Source organism: Maylandia zebra, linkage group LG14, assembly GCF_041146795.1.
Source record: "Maylandia zebra isolate NMK-2024a linkage group LG14, Mzebra_GT3a, whole genome shotgun sequence".
Taxonomy (NCBI): Eukaryota; Metazoa; Chordata; class Actinopteri; order Cichliformes; family Cichlidae; genus Maylandia; species Maylandia zebra.
In genome coordinates, this window is record NC_135180.1 from 22,474,025 (window position 1) to 22,493,126 (window position 19,102).

The following is a 19,102-nucleotide window of genomic DNA, read 5'->3' on the forward strand; positions in this document are numbered from 1 at the left end:
CTGCCTGAGATGAGACAACAGTACTTTAAACCCTCGTTGCTGTTTTATTAAACTGTGTTTACCTTACAACAGGAGTCACTTTAAGGTCACAACAGGTCACAACAGGAGTCACCTTAAGGTGGCACTATAAAAATGAAATTGGCTTGATTTGAATTCAGTTGAATTCAACATAAGTCCGATTCATTTTAGCAGCATTCCTCTTTTGTCTTGCCTCTCTTCCCTCACCCTGAGCCGGTTGCGGCATTTGGCTGCTCTACTCCGAGTCCAGTTCTGCCAGAAGTTTCTTCCTGTTAAAAAAGAGTTTTTCCTTCCTTCTCTCACTAAGTGCTTGCTCATTGGGGCCTTTCACTGTATTATTGTAGGGTCTTTAACTTACAATATAAAGCGCCTTGAGATGACTGTTGTCCTGATTTGGCGCTATATCAATAAAATTAAATTTAAGTGATTTTTTTAATCACACACAACCTGAACAGCATAATTGAATAATCAGTGGAAAGATGAATGAATAATTTTCTAATATCAGTAACCTCTGTTTACCCATGGAAGTTAGGTTCAGCAGCAGTGATCAGTAAGCCGTCCCATTGCTTACACATTTCTATAGAAGCTGACTGCTTTTCTTAGTCGTGTTCTCTACATGAGGGATTTACTGTATAGAATAGTTTAAAATCATGCAGTAATTTTAAATACATTTTGAAGTAAGGTATCCCATCCACCACCTGTCATTATCTACCCTTTATTCTTTCAGGTATCCACAGTGCCTCAGGAGAGACGCACTGTCAAATCAACTGTTCCCGAGGGGGCAGAACTCCACGCTGAATGTCTGCTGGTCAGACAGGTAAGTTGTACGTCTAAGTGTACCAGACGCAGTTATAGACCCTGTGGTTTTAAGTGATGTCTTTCAGGTTCATGGTGGTTAGGTCTTTCATTTCAGACTGACCTTAAAGTAGGCCATCCTGATATCAGCAGAGCGGTTTCACCACGACTTTAAAATAAAGCAGATGTGTGTGTAGATATCAGTGCTTGTTTCAGATCCTCTAGCCATGATCTCAAGCGCTCAGTAGAGAAGTAGTGTCTCTGAAGACGGAAACTCCCCAGACAGTACACTTACACCTCACTGAAGACTAGCATGTGCAATTGACTCTTTGTGTGTGTGTGCGTGTATACAGCTAAAAATTGTATCGCTTAAGTTGTCTGTTATATTTATAATTTGTTAATTTGTGACATGTTCAAGGTCTTTTTTAAAAAGGGGAGTAAGGAGAAAAGTTACACGGTGTTCGACTTGCAGGCAGGATGTGAAAGTACCTCAGGCTCTGTCTGTGACTTTCACTGCACCGTACACTCCCTGGGAGAGTACCAGTTCAGCCAAACTGATTGAACTAGACATGTAAAGATATCTTTATATTCAAGATCCCCGGGGAAAGAGTCTTGATTTAGTTCCATTTATTATTTAAATCTAATGACATGTAGCGCTGTACGGCTTTCTTCATTGTCTGTAAATATTTCAGCTGCTCCAGGTCTGTGTTTCCCTGAAAGGCCATCATTTAGGAAATGTAATATTTAAACCTAATCTTCATCCTTTCCTCTAGGCCTGCAAGTATTACAACTCTGATCTAAATGTGGTCCATTTCAAGTATGACGACTACGCCGGAGACTACCGGCTGCTGCCAAGGTAAAACACTGTGGACAAACAGTGTTTGTGCGTTTTATTCTCATGTTTTAGCTCTGTTCAGAAAATGTTTAACATTTGAAAACGGAACATTTTGTTATATTAAATGGATGTTATTGTAAAACTATTGAAGTGTGAAGGCATCACATTGCCATACTAGTAGCATAAAAAAGTGCTAAATGTCTTTGATGGATGTACGTCTTCTACTTTGTTGTTAAAATTCTCTTATTAAATCTCCATACAGCAAAATTTTACTTTTGAACAGTTAGATTTTTCTGTGCATTGCTTTACAATAATATCAAGTAGAAATGTGTCTTCAGGTTTGCTTGACTTGACTAATGATGTGCTGAGTTTTTTCCTCATGAACACGCAGACCCATAAGTAGCTGCTAACACTGGCGATAACCACAATTTATTACCCGTAGTTGGCCATTAGGTCATTAGGAAGCACAAGAAGGTGGCCAGTGTTAAGTGAAGTGAAAGTTCGTGTTGAAGAGTGAGGGCGTTCAGCTTTAAGAAATACAAACTTTCAGACTTCCCTTTGTCGCTATTTTGAACGTCAATCATCCGGCCACATCCATTCAAGCAGTTAGTAATTTATTTAAATCAGGCTGTCAGTCTGTCAAACTGAGTTTTGTCAGTTCCAGTGAGACTTACCCAGAGCGGCCCTGCTGTTACTGCTCTCAGCCACGGGAATGTCCCTATGCTATCCCATGGGTTGCCACTGTATATTCTTTCACTCAGTTCACATGACCTCTGAACTGACATCCAGGATGAGCTGCCAAACAAGACGTGTCTTAAACACAAGTACAGTGTTGCAAAAAGAACATTCCACAAAGTTCATTTGTCCTGTCATTTTACAAGTGGCAAACATAACTATTATGTTGTTTGTTTACTGAGCGAACAACTTAACCAAACATTAACGGTACACACACAGATTGAAGATTGAAGTTGAAGTGAACTACAGGCTGAGAGCCAGAGTACAGTTATACAGCTACTGTATGTGTGCGGTTGTCACCGCTGGACCGATCTTCATTTGTGCTGGCCAGTATTAGCATTCCTGTTCCGGTGGGCAGCCCACAATTACCAGCATTTTTCTAAACATAGTCCATCACGAGAAATTGTCGGACAGCTTTTACGACTCTGTGACTTTTAGTAGAGGGCGGTTCCAAGAGCACGGATTGCAGCCTCGCTGTCTGCAGCTCATGGCGCACGCACAAAGGCATTTCGCCCTGTGGCTCGCACACAAAGATGGGCCATCCTTTAAAATCAGTGGAGCGGGACTGAGTAAGGGGACGGCCCATTGTTACCTCCTGACAGAAAACGATGGAACTGAGTCAGCCACCCATAGTCATTTGCACAACTCAAGTGCAGCGCATTAAATTAATTCCAGAAGTCATTTCCCCTTTTCGTTGGTATATTTCATTGCCAGAGAGCCATATTTTTTGTCCATCTTCCTGACCTTTCCCTGTTTCCTTTTAGGAAACTGTACAAAGCAGAGAAGCTGCCATCCCACTCTTTTGAGATTGACTATGAAGATGTGGACAAGGATGAGGTCAGCAATGATGATCTTCTTCTCTGAAATGCTTTTGAGAGTGAATCCATTACATACTGGTTACATCCCAAGGCTCATGTTTAAATTAGTTTATTGCAGCCTAAAAGCTGTTAAAATGGACTTTGCAAGATTAGTTATATTTACAGGTCAGTGGGAAGCTGTTATGAGCATAACTGGATGGATTCAAGGAGTCTAGAAATTCTCCTTTCCTGTATCGATCATCTGCTCCATTCTATCAGAGGAACGAATGGACAGTTAATGCATCTTTGACTGATCACAGTCATTGTTGTGTTTTTGCAGGATACCACCTCTTTGTCGTCATCCAAAGGAGGAGGGGGCGGTGGAGGTGGTGGTGGGGGAGGCGGAGGGATTGGTGTGTTTCGTTCGGGCTGGCTGTATAAAGGGAACTTTAACAGCACAGTCAACAATAGCATCACTGTTCGGGTGAGGAAGTGTCGGATGTTATCTATTTTCATGCCCACGTGCATTTTATTTCTGTCTGTCTTTTTTCACTTTTTTTTCCACCCAAAATGGTTTTACTTTATTTTCTGAACTGTTACAGTCTGTTAGAAATTAAACTGGGACTTTAATTGGTGACATACTTTTCAACACGATGAGAAAATATCCACATTATCCCATTGTTAAAGTTCTTATTCATTTACTTCAGCTAAGGAAATGAATTTTAATCATATTTCTGTCTTGACAGTCATTCAAGAGGAGGTATTTCCAGCTCACCCAGTTAACAGATAACTCCTACATCATGAATTTCTACAAAGATGAAAAGATCTCAAAGGAACCAAAAGGGTGCATCTTCCTCGACTCATGCACGGGTGTGGTACAGGTAGGCTTTAGTGCATTCTACATGTACATGCACTTTACCACAAAAGAAAAAAGGCAGCAAGAACATAGATAAAAAGCATCTGCACTCTAAAATGTTCTCTATTAGATTATAGACTGATTTAGGGGTATTTCCAGACATAAAGCTGCACCATGGCACAACCTGCCATGATCACAGGTTGCTCACTATTACTGCCTTTGCTACAACAGTAAAAATAACAGAAACAAATATGGGTGAAGGTATAAATGTAGAGAAACTGTATTAAAATATTTATTGATCTATTGATCTATTTTCTACTGTGTACCTGCTGTGGTCTGGATCAAAGGGGCAGCAGTCTGAGCCCACACCTCTTTCTACTGAGCTTTTCTGGTGGCAATCAGAGATGTTCCTGCCAGCTGAGAGATCTAATCTATCCAGCGTTTCTTAGGTCTGCTCCAGGGTCTCCTCCCATTTAGACATGCCTGAAACACCTCATGTAGGAAACACCCAGGAGGCACTCTGGCCATATTCTCAAGCCGCCTCCTTCCACTTGGTGGGAGGAAAAGTAACAGTTTCACTTTGAGCTCCTCCCGAATGAGCATGCTCCTAATGCTGAGCCCAGCCAGCCTTCGAAGAAAGCTTATTCCTGTTGCTTGCCTCCACAGTCTCAGTTTTTTGTCACTACTTGAAGCTTCTGGATATACTTGAGGGTAGGAAAATATATGGATTGATAAATCGATGGCGTCAGTTTTCGCTCAGCTCCCTCTTCACCATGACAGACCTGTACAACATCCACATTACTACAGATGGTACACTAATCCGTCTGTCAGTCTGCTCCTCTCTCTCATCACTGCTCGTTCAACGAGATCCCGAGATACTTGATCTCCTCCATCGAGGACAGAAGCTTAGAGCCAGACTTCCTCACACTTCAGGAGGTGTTAATTCTAAGGGATGAAACACCTAAATAATCTATTTTAATGATTTCTGTTATGAAAACTATGAATATGTTTTTAGACTTAAAAGTCATAATGTGGACATGCTAGCAAATAATGCTACTACATTTTTTAAGAACTTGTGCATTTCATAATGATGAAATAATTATTTTAATATATAATTAATTATATATTTCAAACTTTGTTGTATATAAATTGCGAGCACCAGAGCAAGGTTACCTGTGCAGACATGCAATAACAAAACGCATGCTGCAGTCCAAAGATGATCTACAGACAGGACCTGCAACGCTTGTATTGTGGGTTCAACTCAGTTTATGATTACAAACGATTTCATATTTTCATGTATGTATCCAGTGGCTGTTAGTGCAGTTGCCAAAGCAATCCAGGTTTAAAAAATGACATGAAATGATGGCGGGCCCTAAGCAATCACGCCCTTAGCTTTCACAGCTTCAGGCCTCAAAACAATCGAAAAAGGTGAATTAAAAACAATACAGTTTTTATAGCCTGTAAACATGTTTATAGCTGCTGTAAAACCGGGTATTTTAACATTTTTAACTAATCTCTCTGTGGACTGACTTGCTTTTGGAACCAGCATCAAGTTAGTCCAAGAAATGGAGTTTTAGGGCTTCTACATTTGACCATCAATTTTCAGTCTGCAGGTTACTGCTTATATTATAGTTGTGTGATCTAAGCTTTAATTTAAAAAGCCCTGTGCTCGAACTCCTATTAATAAAAAAAAAACCTATTAGGATAAAGCAGAATGAAAAGCCCTACTGACATTACCCTCTGCTCACTACTGAAAAATGTGCCTCTAGGAATGGTCACACACAGTAAAATGGCCTACATTCAAAAACTACATGTGTAGATGCAAAAACGTATAGCATTTTCCGAGAACTAAACCTGACCAGATTTTCCTTGCCTTTCATTCTTTCCCTAAAGAATAACCGCCTAAGGAAACATGCCTTTGAGCTGAAGATGAATGAGGTTACGTACTTTGTGCTGGCCGCAGAGAGCGAGCAGGACATGGAGGAGTGGATTAGCACGTTGACCCGTATCCTACAGATCAGTCCTCCTGAAGCACCAGCTCAAGACCGCAAGAGCTTGGAACTCAACGAACACCGGCAGGGTGAGAAAGAGTTCATGTAAAAGAATTAAGCTTTTTTTTTTTTTTTGCATAATTCCAGCATCTGGATAAATTATGGGCACAATTTTATAGTCGATGTCAGCAGAAAGTGTAACCTTTTTCTCTCTGTCTGACTAAATAATGTCCGTCATCTTGCCATGACCTTAATGGGGAATTTCTACTGAGTCCATCACTTTCAGGAAATTAATCTGATACCCAAAAGTGACTCCACCTTGGTTCAGTGCATCAGATGTGGTGATTAACAATCCTTCTGTGCCAGTTGTGTGAGAGGCAGAGCATGGATCCACAGCCTGTAACGTAACACAAAACACTGATAGGGTATTAAAAATTGGTCCAGTGAAAAGTGAAGGTATGATGTAATGCCCAGAGCCGTCATGGCTCTGTGGTCTGTTAGCCTGCCTCTAAATCAGGCTGTGGGTGTGTGTTAACCTAACATTAATGAGCCCTTTTGTTCAGCCTGGCTTTTAGGAGAAATTGCTTCAGGCAGTTTGAAGGGTATATTTCTCTAGAAGCCTGCCTGCCTTATTATCCATGAATACCACAAATTGAGTCATATTTTATTCTGAGATGTATATGCCTGCTGACTCTGGTTGGTGTGTATTTAGACCAGTGAGTTGCTATTTAAGAAAATGTTATATGATCTGTAACATAAAATTCCCTGCTTAGATAAACTTTCCTAACCACTAAATGATGTCAGCCATCAGTCATAAATAAAAGTCGCTCTCAGGTGTCCTGATTGTGTTTGTTTTCTCTGCAGATGTGTTTGACCTGTCGTTAAGTGACTCCTGTTTGCAGGAAAATGAAGAAACCACAGAGAACGGCATCAATCCAGAGCTAGCAAAGGTTAGCTGCACCAAAGGCTCACATGTTTTAGTCAGTGTTATAACTCAGCTACGACTACCAACACATAGTATTATCATATTTAACAGTACATGCGTGCACAGTATACATCCAAGTGTCTCAGTACCGGTGGTGGCGTGTTTTCCTGAACAGCTCCATATTCTATGTGCATGGATCATCACCTGGTGATTATAATACACTGAAAAACATACTGAGACTTTAGGAGAAGAGCAGAAAACAAACTTGTCAGTGCAAGCATGCTGGTTTTATGAGGAAGAAAATTTGTTGTGATTTTTATCAGGCTGAAAAGAAACAATGTAATTGTATCTGTTTTCAAGAAAACTGCAGTCTATAAATTCAGGCGACCAGAATATGCTAGAAACACTCAAATCAAAGCAAAAGTGGAAAAAAGCACTCTATTTACAGATATCATAAATTACATTAGTGTAGCTATTATTTGCAATGAACTGCTCTCTGACTGCCTCTTTCTGACTTCCTGCCATCTTTCCTGTCGCAGTATATCTCGGAGACAGATGAAGGAATTCGTTCCGCCAGAAGAGAAGAGAGGTTGAATCTTTTCTCGCTCGATCCAGACACTCCTGTAAGTACAAATGAGTACATTATAACCACTGTAGACTACTTTTTACTTTATGCATTGCTGCACTTTGTAGTTGAATAAAATGAAGCTGGCCTCCGAGTAAATTGTGTTTCACTAACCACAGGCTCTGAGAAGCCCACGAAGTGAACATTCATCCACTGAAAGCACACCAGTGCGTCCTTTTGAGGAGAAGCTTGGCAGGAGATTTATGGCAACTTGCCGATCTTTCAACCTCATGCTACAAGGCTGCGTCAACGAGAGTGAAACGGGACCGGTCACTAATGTGAGCATAAGACACTCATTTTGCTTTATTGTGTTACTGTTTAATAAGCAGTTTTCTTTTAAACAGGATAAAACATATCGACATACGTTAGTGTTTTTTTCCAAAGGCATTTAAAAGACATATTATGCTGAGTGAAGCTTTGTCAAATTTGCTTTTTGAATAAATGTGCAGGCAATAACTGTGCTGAATCTGCACCACTAGATTGAACCCTTCTTCGTTTCGCTGGCTCTACTGGATATACGAGAAGGGAGGAAGGTATCTGCAGACTTCCACGTAGACCTCAACCACGAGGCAGTGCGTCAGATGCTCGGAGGCCTAAGTAACGGGACGGGGGCTCCGGGTACGGAGGTTGGAGGTCAGGAAAATGGCTTGTGTTCTCCTGCTGAGAGGAAGCCTGGTGACTGTTACCTCAGCCTGGACCTGGAGCACTGGCTTTGCTTTCCCAAACAGGTACGAGGACATTACTCCAAGTTAGGTTTTATAGATATAACACGAAAAGGGGAAAATAATGCTTTTTTTTCTCCATTACTTATTCTGTATTTAATATGTACATAGGCTGTAATATGCTTCTTCATTGGTGTCCCTGCAGGCCATTTTCTCAGTGACCAACCCCCACACAGACATAGTGATGGTCGCAAGAGTGGAGAAAGTGCTCATGGGAAATATTGCTTGTGGAACTGAAGCTTATACAAAGAATACAGACTCCAGCAAGGTCAGAAACAAACTTTTGCCTTTCTGTTCATTCTAACTGTTTGAATCAGTATTTATATGACTTCATACCGCATTTATATCAACCTCTGATCAATAACAGAGAGCTAAAGCTTTTATAGTGTCTTATATCTAAATGCAGACTGGGAAAATGGGCCATGAGACATGCTGTTATTGTAAGGAAAATGCCTTAATCTAGTAAAAGAGTTTAGATTGACATTTGCAAAATTGTTTTTTTTCTGTAAGACGAGTTATCTTCATCACTGAATGCCAGTCAAGCTAGATAGTTCAGGAATGATGTTTTTCCATCATTAATCCTAGACATTTCCTGGCTTTCCCCAAGGCCAGGGGTCCATGCGATCCTTGTTTAAGTGGCTAAGTGAATCAGCAGACATCCAAGCAGCTGCCAGAGTTACTGTATTAAATAACCTCTGATTTAGTCTGTCACTCTGTCAGGGTCAGCTAGAATTTAGGTATAGTGTTCAGGAATGTCAGCAGGACCTTGTTAACATTTCCCTCTCTACATGGTTCTGCTTTTGTGTCTTGAACAGACTGTTCAGAAGATTTTGAAGTCCAACAAACAGTTTTGTAGTAAACTGGGAAAGTACAGAATGCCATTTGCCTGGTCTGTCAGGTTAGTGCCGGTATTCATAATATTTTTGAACTTCCCCTAAAATCTTTTCCTCATCCATTGGTAATTTACATCTCTTTCTTCCCGTTAAAGGTCAGTGTTTAAGGACAACCATGGAGCATTGGACCGAGAGTCTCGTTTCTCACCTCTTTTCAAACAGGAGAGCAACAAGATTTCCACAGATGACCTGATAAAGCTGGTGTCTGAGTACAAGAGGTAAGATAGCCTGCAGGCTTTAGCAAAGTAGTCTGCAAATAGTTTTCCAAGATTGGATCCACATTTTACACAAAGTTTTATCTTTACAGGGCTGAGAAGACAAGCAAACTACAGACTATTCCTGGGACGCTGGATATCGCGTTAGACTATGTTCCAATGGAGCATCCTAGTACGTCTGCTGTTCATGTTCCCATTCTGCTTTCTTTTCCTCATCCCTTTCTCATTTCTACGTTTGACATACATCTTTTTCCATCAGACTGTGTGACATCCTCCTATATACCAGTGAAGCCCTTTGAAGACCTGACTAAACACCAACCCACAGTGGAGGTGGAGGAGTTTGCACAGGACACCACCAAGTTCATTCAGCCACATCGCGTCTACAAAAACCACATCTACGTCTACCCTAAGCATCTCAAGTATGACAGTCAGAAGAGCTTTGCTAAGGTATGCCCCTTAGTATCATTTACCACGACACTGAAATAAAGTTTTTCGTTTTGTTTTTATATGCTTCGTGTTTTGCTACGGTGCAATCCTTTTGAACGTATTTAGTCATTAACATCACAATGGTCCTCTTGTTCAAGGCTCGTAACCTTTCGGTCTACGTGGAGTTCCGCAGCTCAGATGAAGAGGTTGAAAAACCCTTAAAGGTAGAAAGCTACGCCTTCTGGCATACTTTACACGACTCGTCCTTTCTCCATTCAAGTCCTTTTAATCATGGAAAACTGCTGTTTTTACAGTGCATCTATGGCAAACCAGGAGGACCAGTCTTTACCACAACAGCCTGCTCCACCGTCCTACATCACTCTCAGAGCCCCGACTTCTATGATGAGGTGAAGACCATATTTGTTTCTCCATTCATCACATAAAGATAATTAGAATCTAGAAGTGGATCAGCTTTATCAACCTTTAGAAAGAACGCGTTTAAAGGTCTTTCTAAAGCACATAAATCATTAAATGCTGTTCTGTCTTCAGGTGAAGATTGAGCTTCCTACTCACCTCCATGAAAAGCACCATCTTCTCTTCTCCTTTTACCATGTCACATGTGACATTAATGCTAAGACAAATTCAAAGAGGAAAGAGACTCTGGAGACCCCAGGTGAGATATTGGTAGTTTTCCAGCCTGTAGTAGTTGTAGTTGTTATTTTTTGCCTTTTATTCAGTATTTCTTTTGTTTATTTGGTTTGTTTAGTGGGATATTCTTGGCTGCCTCTGCTCAAAGAAGGCCGCGTGTCATCTCAGGAGTTCAACATCCCCATCTCCTGCAACCTGCCTCCTGGATATCTGGCCATCAAGGAAGCCAGCAACACCAAGGTGAGACTGAGGGCAAAAATAGGAGGGTAAGAGACAGGCGAAAGGAGTGTGTAAATATTGCAAACCTTGCTGATTAATAGTAGCATTAATTTTTAAAGGGAAGCGTATTAAACATTACACCGTGTAATAGATTAGTGTGATATTTTTAGTCCTCACACACAAACTCTTCTCTTCCCTTTTGACAGAATGGAGCAGATATGAAATGGGTTGATGGAGGAAAGCCTATTTTTAAAGTATCCACCAACGTTATCTCCACAGTATACACTCAGGTACGACCATCATTTGGGATTCTGTGGTTTTCCCTCCTTTTTTCTGGCTTTGAAACTGCGACGACCTGGTGAGAACTTCTGTATGCCCACTCTTTGATCGGCATGTTTTGGGGTGGGTTATAGTCCCACATAACACTGAATGTACATGTATTCAGTGTGTATTGTGAATGAAATAAAAAACAAAACAAAAACAAAATAGATGGTTGGAAGGATTTCTTTCTGTTGTTCCAACCACAGTGCTATTGTGAAATGATTGAAAATGCTAAAGTGACTTGTCAAAGTCAAGCGTCCTCTCTGAGTTATCTCCTTTAAATGGCAATGAACATGAAAATAGCAATTAAATATCCCTAAAACAAATGCACCTTCCAAACTTCTGCAAACACGAGCCCCAAATGCACAATCAGCATCAAAGGGTAATGTGGTAATGTAGCGTGGCACATAAAAAAAGGAAATGAACAGTTTCTGTGCAGTTTGCTATCATGGGATGTTTGAAACCCTGCACAGCAGCTTCTTAATTGACTAAATCTCATCTATGCCTGACTTTTTTCTTACACTACAATAAACTGGCTTTAAAGTCCCTTATAAGACAGGGTAAATATACAGTCATATATGTAAAAATATGTTTAAAAAAAGAACAATTACAGCCCAAAACCTTTTATCTTTTACGCTTTAACGTTGTAAAATCCATTTCAGGTGTCTAAAATAAAACCAGGGCTGAATCACTCAACAACATAGTTGTGAGGGGCTGAAGTTCATATTTCAGCATTAACTGTCGTTTAAAAAGGAAAGAGTCCACTAAGTAATACCGCAGATGTTAGCTGCTCATTTTTTCAAGAATTCCTCTCTCTGTGTCAGGACCCCCACCTGAACCGATTCTTCCAGCAGTGCCAGAAGAGAGAGCTGGACCTCTCTATACCTCCTACCTCCAACTTCCTCAACTGCCTGAAGGTCAGAGTAAAGCCGCTGTATCTCCTCAAATCTCAGTACTTGCGAATGAGACAAAAGCCAGAGCCTTAACTACCAAACACTGCTACACATCCTAATGAGTTCAACACTGTGTCAGCACGTCAGACTTTTACCAGCCCCTTCACGGTTTCTTCTTTACCCCTTTTTCACGCTTCAATCTTGTCCACCCACTCCTCCTCGCTCGCTTCTTTCCCATCCTTCTCCAGGGTCTCCTCAGCATGGAGAGAATCCCAGTGATAGTCCGATTTCTGCCAGTCCTCTTCAACCAGCTGTTCAAGGTTCTGACTCAGAATGACAATGATGAGGTCACTACTGCCACCACCAGGTAGGCAGTGGTACTACAGAGGTCCTTAATGCATTGATAATAGAGTCCTGGGTTTATCCAGGTGATGAAAGCAGAGTGAGAAAAAGAGTGTAGTGATTTATATTTCTGTTTGAGTCAGTATCTTCCCTTTTATTGTTGATGTCATTGAATTGCTACTTTGTTCTATAATTAATCCAGACTCACACAATAAGTTCATCTAGTGAAACAAAGAGAGAAATACAGCAATTCTTGATATTATTTAACAATGAAAGCAATTGAATAAAATCATTGTTGTTGGTCTGTGTCTACAGAGTACTGGTCCACATTGTTGCAAAGTGCCATGAAGAAAACCTGGATTCTAGCCTGCACTCCTACATCAAGGTATAAAAGAAGCTGGCGTGTGTGGTGAATACAGTGTGTTTGCATGCACATGCTCAGAAATATCATATAATAATTTAGAAGTCTGATATTTTCCACAAAGGAATGGAAACCCTGCTCTGGCTATTTAATTTGTGAAGAAAAACAAAACAGAAAAGGGAGCTGTGTGTGTGTGTGTGTGTTTGGGTGCATTTGGGCCAGCAACAGTGTGGCTAGGGCCACACGCCCAGAACGCTGTGCAAACATCAACACAGAAAAAAGGGAAAGGAGAAGAAGAGAGAGGGATTGAGCAGGAGGCAAACTAGGACATTCAGCCTGCTCAATCAAAAACACAAGGCATGTTTGTTTAGGGGGGAAAATCAGTGAGAGGATTAGAGAAGAGAGCAGGAGAAAGCACAAGACCTGTTTCATGTTGGCTACAGTGAAGGAAGACTGCAGAGCGTGAAGAGGCAGTGGCAGTGAGAAATGAAGGGAGGCAAAGAGAGAGGACAAGCAGTGTCAGTGGCAACAGGGTTGTTATAGTAACAGATTGGCACGATGTCCGGCAGTACTGGTGCCCAATTTAAAGTGCTGAGTGTTAGCTTGTATTCATTCTTTAACTACTAAGTGTGAATTGCATTGAGATTCAGTAGTGTCATTTGAACAAATGCAAATTATGTTGTAGTTTTTTTTTTAAATATACGGGATTGAAATATTTTATTTGCTATAATTTCATATATTATTGTATGAAAGCATATTTTTTTACAAATGCTTCTATAGAACTGTGCATATTAGTAACAATTAATTGATTAGTCCATAAAAATCGGAAAACAGAAAATTATGAGAATAATTTCTTTGTTTTTTTGCTGACTTTAGGAAATTGCATAGGGAATCTTTCAGTGTTTTTTTTTTTTAATTAGTCGTATATTTTTTTTCATTGAAAAAAACCCCCAAACACATGTTACTAATAACTGAATAGCTGAAAATGATCTTAGTTAATCAAAACTTTTTTATATCCAAAACAACAAAACACAGAGAAAGAGCTGCAGCATAGTTATCTACAGCATGCCATTAAATGTCGTTGTGTTCACCAGACTGTTCAAAATAAGAAATTATTTGGTTTGCTGTACTGTATTGTATTTATTCTGAAAAAAAAAAAAAGAGTTCATAATTCACTAGCTGGACCCACGTCCTCATTTTCGGTTTGACAGCATTTTAGTAGGTAAAGGTGAATGCTTGGACATGAATTGAGCTGTGGTTTGGGGAAGGACTCGAAGAGGACTGGCGGCGGCTCCCGGGCCTGGCAGATCCCCGTGTACTAAATAGGAGTGAAGAAGTTATAGAACTGAGAACAAGGAGGGAGGGTGGGGCACGTGAACGAGAATGAGCAGCTTGCAGAACTGGGGGAATCTATATAGATGATAACTGGAAGGAGCGTGTTTGGAGGCGTGGTCCCGCTCCTGAAATTCAGATACATCATCTCCAATTAAACAATAATTAAAATAAAGTTATAATTGTTGAAACTGTTGTATCTACTTCTCAACTCACTGAATACTTTCACTTCCCAGTTGGTATCAAAAAATACCCTCAAATCATTTAAAACAAATAAATTGCTACATGTGCACGTATGACTCGTTTTTTTCCTACTCTCCGTCTCTCTTTCTCTCTCTGTAGTATGTGTTCAAGTCAGAGGACCATGGGTTTAGGACAGTTCATGAAGAGCTGGCTAAGGGAATGACTTTTGACCTGAAGAGCAATGAGCAAGCAGCTGTCAAGAATGTGCTGAAGGTTTGCTTCCATCCTCCTACTCACTCTTAATTACTCACTAAATACATGAACAGGATTGACCTACTTTAGCCTCTTCTGGTTGCAGTTCTCCTGGTTCTTCTTTGAACTTATCGTCAAGTCCATGGCCCAACATTTGGTTGACTATGACAAGTTAAAGGTAAAGTATTAAAATCCACTTCTACCTCTTCTAATCTCGTCAATTACTGACCACACCTGCAAGTTTTCTTTGCACTTCCCATCTTCCCAGTACATGCTGCATGACCATGTCTTGCTTAATCTTTGTTCCTAAAGCTTCCCAGGCCCCAGCGATTCCCCTCATCTTACCAGAGCCGTGTGGAGAACCTGGTGGAGACAGTGTCTGAACACATTTTCTGGAAGAACAAAGAGATGCCAGAAGAAACACGCAGTGCTAACTTAGCCGTGGCAGCTTTTGTGAAGGTGAGAGAATTTTTAGAAGTTATCTTGTTAATTCAAAGTATAATCTTAAAGGGAAACCTTGTCAAAAAAACCCCAAAATAACAAACAGGTTGTTGGTGCTTTGGACTCCTTCAAGTTTGAGCCCATGTGAAGAAAACATATACTGTATCACTGCGCTATTAGGCTTACAGCATTTTGCTCTTAGTGGGATCAATACAAACTGTGTAAACAGTCTGCAGATACAATTTGTTATCCATTGATTCCTCCATCTATGCTAAATGATGTGTCTCTTTCTGTTTTATTAAGTGATGCTTAGTCTGATCGCCAGTTTGACTCCAGTCTTTGTGTCTTTGCAGCGCTGCTTTACCCTGATGGACAGAGGCTTTACATTCAAACTAATCAGCAACTACATTAACATGATCACTGCTGCCGACAGCAAGGTAACAAAAAAAATCTCAATGAAACTGATACCAGGAAAGTAGAAATGAATCATACAGACGTTCCTTCTTTTATGTGTAGCTACACAATATGTTAATGTTGTTTTTGTGTGTTTTACAGGTCTTGTGTGAACTCAAATTTGAATTCCTGAGAGAAGTGTGTAACCATGAACACTACATTCCTCTCAGCCTGCCCTTACCTTCCGCTCGCATCACAGGTAAGGTCGCACCCCAGGTTATACGCTTGTAGGGCACTGAGTGTCTTTTCAATGTGGTAACGATCACGCATCGAGTAGCTCTCATTTGTTTATTAACACTCAGTCTTTCTCGCTTTCTCTTTCTATCATTTTTTTTTCTCACTTTATGTGTCCATGTCAGACCATGCATTCCCAGAAACACAAAGTACTCATGGTAAATATGTTCACTCATTCCTTTTGTTACATTGTATGTGCTACACTGTGTATCCTGAAGTGGGATGAATATCATGATGATGATGAAATCCATAAAAACATTCAGCATGTCGCAATATTTGCTGATCAGTGAACTACAGCAAATATGTGTGTAAGCTTTGTTTGAATCCTGTGCAGTTCAGTTAATTTCCATTTAAAATGTGGCTCTCTTTGTGGCGTCTCTCCTCAGCATCAGTGCCTGAGTACAACCTGACTGGAGAGTTCTGCAGGAAACACTTCCTGACTGGCTTGTTGCTGAGAGAACTGGGGCTGGCTCTCCAGGACGAGCAAGACCTGAGACACCTAGCCTTGGCCACCCTGAAAACCCTAATGGCCAAACACTCTCTGGATGCACGCTATGCCACCAAGGTAGACAGAACAGATGTTAACATGGGAAAAGAAACCGAAGCCATGAAAAATGAGTCATGAGCAAACAGTAGAAATTCTTCCACAGTGACTCATGCAAACACATACACACTGACATGTGATTCTTCAAAGCAGCTGCAAGCAGCCATGAAGATGTCTTAATGGATGCTGGGAAGGGTCTAGATCAGATCAAAGTTAGCAATCTGCCCTCAGTTAAACGTTGCCAAATACTGCCAACCACAACACAAGAGCAGTGGGCTGTAGTCAGGCCGAAGCCTGAATGAAAACCAAATGTGTGCAATCAAGAAATAAAATGGCTACATTAATAAAAACCACTCATGCAACACAATGCAGGTGAAATTTTATTTAACATTTTGCTGAGGTCAGTGAATTTCCATGGCTGCTTTATTCTAATTCATGAGTGCAGTCTGCAGTGCTTTTATACAGGGATTAGGAAGTACATTACATTTAAGAAAAACAATGTCGAAATAAAGCAAAGTGTAAATAAAATGAATATAATGATTAGGAAATAATTTCATCTGTAATTTTTAAAGTTTAAAATTGCAATTAACTGTAATTAATCTGATGTCAGCAACACGTTTCAAAAAAGTCATCACTGTGTTACATCTTTCTTAATTTAACAACACTTTATAATCCTCACATCTAAAAAAGACTCTGCCTTTCTGGATGCTTCTTTTTATACTGATTATCGGGTATAAAAAAAGAGCTACTCAGTCATGTAATTTGTTATGAAATTTTCCACCTTTTATTTTTCACTCACTCATCCTACTCAGAGCCGGGGTTAAACACATAACCTTAAGTTTGAATTGCATGTATTTGGCCTAAAAAAGGTTTCTGAGTCAAATAATGAGATGATTTATATAAAAAAGTACTGATTTAATTAGACCAATTCTGACTGATACTTTCTTTTCCAGGAAAAGCAGGCAAGAATTGCATCTCTCTACCTGCCGCTTTATGGCCTCATCCTGGACAACATGCCAAGATTCTTCCTCAGGGACCTTTTCCCCATCTACTTTACTGCTAGTGACCAAGTAAGAGTCAAGACAAATGATGAAATTATTAAAAAACACTGTATTGATTGGCTCCTAAATGTTCAGAATCATGTATATTTGTGTTATGTTTTAAGGTAAATCTATTTTCTCTTTGTGCTGTCTTTTTTGCACCTGCAACAGGGCTCTCGAGATGACCTCAGTGTGGGAGCAGTGGCAGCTGGAGGGGTTACTCGCCATGCCAACTCTGTAGATGCCTCATTTTCCAAAGAAGTACTCAATTCCATTACAGGTAGCACTGTTATATGTGTGTGTCTATTTCCAGTGAATCTATCTAATATAAAGTAAGTCAGGACATTGATGCCTACACTTGTTCTTCCCGCGCCAGCCTTCTCCTCCTTGGCAGTTGCTACGGCTAACCAGGCTGACTCTCGAGGCTCTCTGATCAGCGTGGACTCCAACCCGAGCAACAGTGACAGGAACAGCGAGAAAATGGATGGATGTGAGAAGGTGAGACAGTTCACATGAAAAAGAGTAAACATCTGTATAGAAAATGTAGTCATTTATTTATTATAAGTTTCATTGGTAGTCTTCATATGTACATTGTAAGACCGCAGCATTATACTTTGTAAATAATGCGTAAAATATATTTCAGCAATCAGCACCTCCAGCAACCCAAAATCACCCATATAATATCTTGTTTCTGCATTTTTAAAAGTAGTAAAATTTTATTTAAAAATACTGGACCAGCTAATAACACGCCCATTATATCCAACTTTTAACTCCTGTTAGCAACAGTTTATCACTGACTGCATTTCTGTCTGATGTTGGTCCTTAGTTTGCCCGGCCCCAGTCCCTGATAGGCTACGGTTCTCGATGTGACAAGCTGGACCAGGCAGAGACCCGCAGCCTCCTCATGTGCTTTTTGCAGATCATGAAAACCATATCTGAAGGTAAGATCTATCACTAAATGTTATATACCTATGTGGTATGTGACTTTTGTTGCCATGATGCCAGGTCTCTCTTGGAAATGAGATTTTTAATCTCAATGAGATTTTTACCTGGATAAATAAAGGATTAATAAAAATCACTTAAAGAATTCATGCAGTCCACAGGAAATTTATTACATTTACTGCTATACTTAGCAGTGAATGTATACAAAAATTGACACAAAAGTTGCTTTTTGTTCTGTTGCTGAGGGATTTTAATACTGTGAGCTTCAGATAGCCATACTTTTTTCAGTCTGTGAAAAGATTTTTTATATTATGTCTTTCATTGTCTATTTCCAGATGTGCTGGTGTCCTACTGGCACCGCGCCATTCACCAGGAGATCTCGGACTTCTTCAACATTCTGGAGTAAGAGCTCTTCTTGTTTTTGCTGAAGACTGCAGGCATTGCTACACTGATTAGAGATACTCACTGTTCACAGAGAGAGAGAGAGAGAGAGAGAGAGAGAGAAAAAAACTGTAGAGAGACAGACGGGGTTGAGGGCAAGTGAACAAGAAGAGTAGAAAAGGGAACGTGGCCAGTATGAAAATACTGACGCTATAAGAGAGAGGTAGAGAGAAGAAAAACAGACTATAATTCCAGTGAGAGCTCCTGTCCACCAACGAGTGCAGTAAATTAACTTTCCGTGTTTCCTGTTTGTCTCAGCATCTAGACTGTTCTGGTTCACCTCAGTGTGATCACATGCACTCCATCTTATCTGTCTTCTTATCTGAGAAAACTTTTGAATTGTGTTTCCTTAGGCTCTGTCTTCAGCATTTTAGATTCCTTGGAAAACGCCACATAGCCAGGTGAGTGCTTTCTCCAGCAAAGAGATGGAGCAGGTGCCATTCAAATGCATTTATTGTAACGCTACACATATGGAAACTGCTTATTAACTCAGTGTACATGTTGCCACCACACAATGATACATAATTCATGTAATCATTCACACAATCATAAATGCAGCCCCACAGACACATTCGCACACGCACACACGTGAAATCAGACTAAGTCAGGCAGAAATACTAAAA

The 19,102-nt window shown here is 40.3% G+C and overlaps 1 protein-coding gene across 7 annotated transcripts in view; it reads left to right on the forward strand.

The window, feature by feature from the left end:
* Positions 1–19,102, forward strand: part of dock10 (dedicator of cytokinesis 10) — a 64,512-nt gene that overhangs the window by 34,418 nt on the left and 10,992 nt on the right. For 6 of the 7 annotated variants that reach the window (XM_076873206.1, XM_076873210.1, XM_004543705.4 and 3 more), the window contains exons 3-38: positions 746–835; positions 1,587–1,669; positions 3,148–3,220; positions 3,521–3,664; positions 3,927–4,061; positions 5,930–6,116; positions 6,892–6,977; positions 7,492–7,575; positions 7,697–7,855; positions 8,057–8,305; positions 8,445–8,567; positions 9,115–9,197; positions 9,288–9,410; positions 9,500–9,579; positions 9,667–9,854; positions 9,992–10,057; positions 10,148–10,240; positions 10,383–10,506; positions 10,600–10,721; positions 10,907–10,990; positions 11,846–11,938; positions 12,163–12,281; positions 12,572–12,641; positions 14,292–14,405; positions 14,491–14,562; positions 14,697–14,843; positions 15,179–15,262; positions 15,381–15,477; positions 15,638–15,670; positions 15,899–16,077; positions 17,010–17,126; positions 17,268–17,376; positions 17,473–17,594; positions 17,923–18,037; positions 18,374–18,440; positions 18,833–18,880. In XM_076873206.1, the coding sequence (XP_076729321.1) occupies positions 746–835; positions 1,587–1,669; positions 3,148–3,220; positions 3,521–3,664; positions 3,927–4,061; positions 5,930–6,116; positions 6,892–6,977; positions 7,492–7,575; positions 7,697–7,855; positions 8,057–8,305; positions 8,445–8,567; positions 9,115–9,197; positions 9,288–9,410; positions 9,500–9,579; positions 9,667–9,854; positions 9,992–10,057; positions 10,148–10,240; positions 10,383–10,506; positions 10,600–10,721; positions 10,907–10,990; positions 11,846–11,938; positions 12,163–12,281; positions 12,572–12,641; positions 14,292–14,405; positions 14,491–14,562; positions 14,697–14,843; positions 15,179–15,262; positions 15,381–15,477; positions 15,638–15,670; positions 15,899–16,077; positions 17,010–17,126; positions 17,268–17,376; positions 17,473–17,594; positions 17,923–18,037; positions 18,374–18,440; positions 18,833–18,880 (3,962 nt within the window). The remainder of the gene's footprint in view (positions 1–745; positions 836–1,586; positions 1,670–3,147; positions 3,221–3,520; positions 3,665–3,926; positions 4,062–5,929; positions 6,117–6,891; positions 6,978–7,491; positions 7,576–7,696; positions 7,856–8,056; positions 8,306–8,444; positions 8,568–9,114; positions 9,198–9,287; positions 9,411–9,499; positions 9,580–9,666; positions 9,855–9,991; positions 10,058–10,147; positions 10,241–10,382; positions 10,507–10,599; positions 10,722–10,906; positions 10,991–11,845; positions 11,939–12,162; positions 12,282–12,571; positions 12,642–14,291; positions 14,406–14,490; positions 14,563–14,696; positions 14,844–15,178; positions 15,263–15,380; positions 15,478–15,637; positions 15,671–15,898; positions 16,078–17,009; positions 17,127–17,267; positions 17,377–17,472; positions 17,595–17,922; positions 18,038–18,373; positions 18,441–18,832; positions 18,881–19,102) is intronic. The other variant, XM_076873205.1, reaches the window with a different exon arrangement.